Below are 7433 nucleotides of genomic sequence, written 5' to 3' on the forward strand. Positions count from 1 at the left end.
TCTTGGTAGAAATTGGGTGTTGGTGGTTAAATTCTTTGCCTGAAAGAAATGGTTATAAGAGGTAGACCACAAGATGGTGCCCATTAGAGTTTAAGGACCTTTTGTCCGGACACGGTTGGGTAATAGATATCTTATGAAGGGAATCAGAGATTTGACACAGAGTACAATTTAAGTACAAAATGGGTTTATTTGAAATTTTGGTATGAAAAAATACTCTCCCAGTTAAGATTTTACACTTTGAATTGTAGAAGAATTGACAGTTTCAGCCACATTTGATGCAACAAAATGAGATTTTAGAGAATGAGAATTTAGAAGCTAACTATTTTTTAATTTACAGCGTTAGCCAGGTTCTAATTTCCAACCATTTAACCTTCACAGGTAAACTGATTATGGTCTTTGAAAATTAACAAATTATGTGTTTAGCTGATGATCTAATGAGCTCACAGAAATGCGACAAAAACACAACAGCAACAACAACAACAAAAAAAAAGGCCACAAAGAGTTTAGACTCCGGGATCAACTTGATTTGACGGGAAATAAATAAATAAATAGCCACAGGGTGTGGAATGTCTGGTACAAATAAATACACATGGGAGAATGTACATAAATATACAAAATATGATATAAATCTGCCCCCCCCCCCCCCCCCCAAAAAAAGTATATAAAATACAAGACAATGAATATTTGCATTGATTGTGCATTTCACGCCCAGACCCTTAGACCCAACATGCAGGCCAGAAACCACAGGCTTGGGCCGAAGACAGGGTGAAGAAACACCAAGAGGGTCAAGTGTGTCAACCCCTTTAAAACCCATTCACGGAAAGAGAAAGAGAGAGAGTGAGAAAAAGAGGTGTTGAGTGTTGATGACGGGCTGGGTGATATTATTGTCAAGGTAAGTATTATCAATTGTTGTCATGGGGAATTTTTACATAGTGATATATCACTTACAGTATATCATATAACAAGTTATCTGCTAATGAATTGAATTAATTTAATTTGCACTGAATAATGCAAATGAGCCAATTATTACTGACAAAAACTGTAGTTTTTCATAGAAACCCCACTCATGTCTCATCATAAATTCTAATTGTTATAACAAGGTTGTAATGTAATAGTGGTGGGTTACTGGATGTCACTAGACAATAATCTTGTGTTATCGCCCAGCCCTGTATTGATGCTTCCGCGCACATTCATTTACAGTGTTGAGGGACTCGTGTTGATGCAGGGAACTGCAGGCATTTCCTGTGAGAGAGAGCAGCAGAACATACAGAGAGAAAGAGAGGTGTAGTGTTGAGTGAGTGTTATGTTTGCGTTTCAAGTATTCCACATGTCACTAGGCAGGGATGCTCGGGTCAGTACGATCACTGACGCTGCCACGTTTGGCCGACAGGTCGTACCCGGCACACGGGTCAGCGCCGGGATCATGTGACAAAAGGCCGTGTCCAAAGCAGCTTTTAAAACAAGGCACTCCAAAATCAAGGAAACAATACAAAGGAAAAAAGAAAAGAAAAAATAAAAGTTGTTATGGCTCTATAAGAGCTGCTTATGTCTGACCAGAGGGGAGCGATGCTGAGCGCAAAACCCTACCCTGCATTTCCACAACAAACAACAAAACAAAAAAAAAATCACTGCCATCATACCACCAAAACAACCCCATCACGCTCTTCCACAAACAAACTAGTCCTCAAAAGAACCCCGAAAAAGTTTACGATGGTTGCTGACGACGATGCTCGAAACAGTTCGGTGCCCCCCACCCAAAGCAACCAAGGACCTGTCCAATCTGAGGGGCCCGTGCGGGCCCCAGTGTCCGCAATTGTCCCCCGCACCAATCAGAGGCTCTCTTTGCTGGAGTTTGGACTGGAGGGCGAGGAGGAGGAGGAGTCCGTGGAGTCGATGGCGTGGAGTGTGATGTCACCGCCCGGCGTCAGGGGGTGCTCGGTGCTGGGACGCATCCAGGGGTGGTCCAGGATCTGCTCCAGGGTGGGCCGGTCCGACGGCCGCACGCACAGACACCACTTGATCAGCTGCTGGCACTCTGCAGAAAGGAAAAAAGAAAGCATTAGATTTAACATTATCATTTTTAACCTTAAATGATCATTTACTTATGGCAGAATGTATTATTGCTCTAGTCATGTAAACTATATTGATATACCACCACCAGTGCAAATCAATTCAGAATCCCATGTTAAATAATCAATTTTTTTCAGATCAAATTGAACTAATATGGTAATTTAAAGTAAGAAAAATCAGTAAAAGTGTTGTGGTATTTCTTTAACGCTCTATTACAAAACCACAATGTGGCGACATCTTCATTTCAAGACGATAAAATACCAATAAAAAACAATAAACAACACTGATTATTTCCCAGCCCAAGATCAGAGGCTAAAAAAATCCTGAATCTGACATCTTATCGAGCATTGTAATTGCTGGAATTTCTTGTTTTATTCTTACAATAGAATTAAAATCATCCAAAGAAGACCCAATGGTGCGGCGATTCTTAAGTGCAAATTCCCAGTTGAAAGGACGCTCACCCGTGGAGATCTTGCGCCTGAAGAAGAGTCGCGCTCTGAGAATCTCGTCGTCGTGTTCGAAGGGGATGTCGCCGCACACCATGTCGTACAGGAGCACGCCCAGCGACCAGACCGTCGCCGATCGACCGTGGTACCTGTGGAAGCGGATCCACTCGGGCGGACTGTACACCCTGGTTCCTGTAGAGATTGAGGGCAAAAAGATACGAGAGAGAGAGAGAGAGAGAGAGAGAAAAAGAAATGCGTCAAAAAAAAGAAAAATGGAAAAAAGGAAAAGAGCCACTACAGAGAAACTGGGCTGGAAAAAGAAATGCCCAGTCATGTGAGCGGTAGAGTGATGCTTGTATAACACCACGTTTGTGTAGCGGGACTATATTTGGATTGCAGCCACACTGCAACACTACGCACAGTCACGACCAGTCAGCTGACCACCCTCCCCCCACCCCGCCCGTCACGAGCGTGACTGCGGAAACCAAAATAAAGTCGACGTCTGAGCCGTGAGGCATCACAGTGGTCGTTTGGGGTGACGCAGGAAGGGTTTGCCTCCGTAAATAGCTCAGAAACAACGTCCTGCCCGTAACAAAGCCTCTATTTTCCCCCCCTCCTTCTGTCGTTGAAGGCGGGACACTCCCCTCCATCCTGAAACCCACCCCCGCCCCCCTCCCCTCCCCCGTTCCTCCTCCTCTTCCAAGGGCAACCAAATACAAGCTGGGATGCAAATTGAGGACTGTCACATGAGTCACGAGGGGCTCGGGTTTCACAACAACGGTGATATGTGGCGCACTTACCGCTTCCCGGAAACACACCAAACTACATAGACCAACACTACATTCATATTCATGAATGAAGATCCTATGACCCATTATTAACACATTAATTCTGGCGATAATTGCACATGGTGTCCCCTCGACTTAATCCATAACAGGATGATTGTGTATAAACAGGAGACAGCGGCTACGTGACTATAACCTATTTGTTTTAAATACTATTATTTCTTGGATGTCAGTAGTAGTGTTCATGTGTGGACCGTCATGTGAGGGGGAAACCCTGAACCGTGAAGAGAGGAAGCCCTGCGTCACCATGCACAGAGACAGGGATATTAATAAAAACAGGCATCCATTATAAACACCCAGAAGCATATTTGTTGCACAAGGAGAAAATGATCCCAGATGATCCCTACCCACGACCACCCGGACAAATGCCAGCGAAAACAAAAACCTGATGAGCCATGTTGTTATGACACACATGGTGGCAGAAACTCACCGTCAAAGTCTGTGTACACCGTGTCCTTGAGGATGGACCCGGAGCCGAAGTCGATAAGCTTCAGGTCGCCGGTCCTCAGGTCCACCAGGAGGTTCTCGTCCTTGATGTCCCGGTGGACCACGCCGCAGCTGTAGCAGTGGCGCACCGCCTCCAGGACCTGGCGGAAGAAGCCCCGCGCCGCGTCCTCCTCCAGGGCGCCCTTCTCCGTGATGTAGTCGAACAGGTCCTTCACCGGCTCCGGCCTCTCCATGACGATGAGCCAGCCGTCCGGCCGCTCGTACCAGTCGATCAGCTTGACCACGCCGCAGAACGAGGAGCCCACCTTCTTGAGCAGCACCACCTCCAGGGGGACCACCGCGCCGCCCTGGGAGGAGCACAGGAGCCCCGTCAGAATCACTGCATTCCACCAAGTACATTTACATTTACATCATATACAAAGAATTTGCGTTCGGGTCTCAGGGGGTAGAGCGGGCCATCTAGTTATCCAGTAAAAGCAGTCGGAAGATTGCTGGTTCGATCCCTGGTTCCTCCTGATAGCTTGCTATAGTGTCCTTGAGCAAGACACTCAACCCCCTTATTGCTCCTGATGGCTGCGTGTATAATTAATTGTAAGCTGCTTTGGAGAAAAGCGTCTTTTAAATGACGATATGATACGGTATCGACACAGCATATGAAATAACGGGGGTTTTTTGTGTGGAAATAAAGTAAATGCGGAAATAAATAATGGAATCAATTAAATAATGGGTTTAAAAAAATAAAATAAATAACGGAAATTGGCGTTTGTGTTGCAAGATCAAAACTGCAAGGGTGTACTCGTTGAGAACACCAGCTCTGCGTACATAAGGACGAGCCCTAAGTTCCACATGCGACTGTAATGGCGCATTGCCGCCCTCTTCTGTTACTCAGTCCATTACGAGACACGCGGGAACCCACCGAAACGCGCTACGAACCGGGCTCTCTACTCACCAGGGTGCCCCACTCGGTGACCCGCTCCTTCGCTACGTGCTTCACGGCCACCTGAAACGCACAAACGGGGTCGGGCTTGAGAACAACGGCGGCAGCCCGCTCGGCGCGGCCATGTGGCGGACCAAAACAAAGCGAAGTGCACCCCCCTCCCTGCCCCTCCTCCGCGCTCCACTCACCGGCAAACCGTCCGACACGCGGCTGCCGGCGTACACCGTGCCGAAGCCCCCGCTCCCCAGCACGGAGCCCACATGGTACGCCTTCTCGAAGGGCTCCCTCTCGGTCTTGGCTGAGGGGGTTGGAACGAAACACACACACACACACACACACAAAAATAAATAAAAATAAACATTAATGTTGTGCTAGATCACAATCGCGTGTTGTGCGAACGACCGTGTAGAATAAACAACGACAACACACCGTCGTATGTTGATCGTTTATTTCACCGAATATCACGTCGATTTTTGAGACATACAACACGTTTAATAATAAGTGTTCCACGACTGTGAAGCGGGGGAGCCGGCACGGCCCGGCCCGGCCCGGCACAGCACGGCCCGGCCCGGCACGGCCCGGCACGGCACGCCGCTTCTAAAATGGCCCCAGCTTAAAAAAAAAAAAGGTCATACCCCCTCCTCCAACAACCTTTAGAGGCCAGCAGCTTTACATGTGGACCATATCTATTCCATTGATGCGATTTTCCGTCGACTTATTATTGTCGTTATTATTATTATTATTATTACTACTATTACTATTATTATTATATCAGATTCGAGGAGATTTCGAAGATACTTTCTTCATCCCCGGAGGGAGAATGCGGTGTCACGGCAGCACGCGTCACAATAACATAATAATAACAACAACAAAAACAACAACAACAACAACAACAACAACAACAACAACAAGGCTTCAAGGCGAAATGCTTGTTTGTGTTTAGTTAAGTTTAAAATCCAACACGAGCGCAACGTGCGATCAACCAGAGCCCGTCGATTTAACCAGTCAAGCTGCGGAGCCACCATTCGAAATGTAAAGCGGTACAGCGCACGGGAGCAACGGCAACCCCGATATTTATTATTATTATTACAATAATAATAATAATAATAATAATAATAATTAATAACAAGGGGTGTTTCCCCATAAATCCACTGAGATCCCCTACCTGGCTGCAGCTGGATCTTCACCGGTAAATCCATGCTGGACGTGTTGCAAATGTGAGAAAAGGAGCCGAATTTGGAAAGCAACATATTGCTCGTGTCCAGCACCGGCGAGTGGCTCCCAGTGTTCCCGGTTGTTCCCGGTTGTTCCCGGTTGTTCCCGGTTGTTCCCGGCGCGGTCGTCGGCGGCTCCTCGTTCACCCCCCGAGCACCGTCACACGTCGAGGGCGCGAGGCGAAGTATCAAGGACCGCGATGTGAAGGCGGTGCTCCGTCGGCGAGCGTGTCGTCGACAGGCGTGGATCCGCCGGAGTACGATCCAAGGACGGTCCCCTCTACGCGGTGGGTGTGTGCGTGTGTGTGGGTGGGTGGGTGGGGGGGGGGGGGGGGGTGGTGTGTGGGAGGCGTGTGCGTGTGTGCGTGTGCGTGTGTGTGCGTGACGCGCACAGCAATCTCTGCCCCGCACTCCGCGCCAGGCTGCTCTTTAAAGCCGACGGAGTGCGTGGATCCCTCCGCGCCCGCCCCCTTGGCGCGATCGCGAAACACGGCCGACCCCCCCCCCCCCCCCCCCCCCGACGTCCCCGCGGCAGAATCCACGGGACGGACGTGCGCGGTCCGCGGCGTGTTCTGGAGCGAAGGTCACGGCAGTGATGGGGGTTCGAGCGGGGGACTATTTTCCTGTAGTGGGAGCCGCCCAGTGATTCGGTGCGGCCCACTCTGCGCTGGCGCCGCGCGGAGTGGCTCGTACGAGCGACGTTTTCTGATAAATACAGAAAACAAGTCACACAGCGAATGGTAGAAGAGTCATTCCCAATTATACATGTATGACCTGCGTCGGTGATTAGTTTAACAACGTGCACAATTGGCATAAGAAATACAATGAAAATAAAAAATATATATGAATACAGTAGTTCGTATAAGGTATATACAGCAGTATATATATATATATATATATATATATATATATATATATATATATATATATATATATATATATATATATATATATATATATATATATATATATATATATATATATATATGTATGAACCACTTATATGGATATATAAATGGTTAATATGAGTATATTTAATATATGTAGTATATTTACAGTCCAGGTTCTCCTCACTTAGTGACCGAGTTCCGTTTCTTGGACCAGGTCGTCAAGCGAAGACCCGTGTTATTTCATGGTAAGGGGGCATGTATATAGTATATATAGTGTATACAGTGTATAAAGTATAAATAGTGTATATAGTGTATATAGTGTATACAGTGTTATTTCACGGTAAGGGGGCGCGGCGATTGCGAACGCTAGTGTATGGAATACTGACAGACTGTGCGAACGAGACTGAGACTGAGAACGGTGATGAGATGAGATGTATACAGTGTATATAGTATAGATAGTGTATATAATCTCTTGAACTTGAACTCAATAAAGTGTTTATAGTATATATAGTGTATATAGTATATATGGTGTGTATAGTATATATAGTGTATGTAGTATATAATGTATATAGTATATATATATA

The 7433-nt window shown here is 46.7% G+C and overlaps 1 protein-coding gene across 1 annotated transcript; it reads right to left on the reverse strand.

Moving 5' to 3' along the window:
• Nucleotides 1-661: 661 nt before the first annotated feature.
• LOC307231536 (serine/threonine-protein kinase pim-3-like) lies at nucleotides 662-6156 on the reverse strand. Its single transcript, XM_080002293.1, has 6 exons — nucleotides 5911-6156; nucleotides 4934-5043; nucleotides 4758-4808; nucleotides 3792-4155; nucleotides 2532-2708; nucleotides 662-2035 (listed from the first exon to the last, which is right to left on the reverse strand). The coding sequence occupies exons 1-6, from the start codon at nucleotides 5993-5995 to the stop codon at nucleotides 1830-1832; spliced, it is 993 nt and encodes a 330-aa protein (XP_079858419.1). The 5' UTR covers nucleotides 5996-6156; the 3' UTR covers nucleotides 662-1829.
• Between the last annotated feature and the right edge of the window lie 1277 nt (nucleotides 6157-7433).

Source organism: Zeus faber (genome assembly GCF_960531495.2).
Source record: "Zeus faber genome assembly, chromosome: 6".
NCBI lineage: Eukaryota > Metazoa > Chordata > Actinopteri > Zeiformes > Zeidae > Zeus > Zeus faber.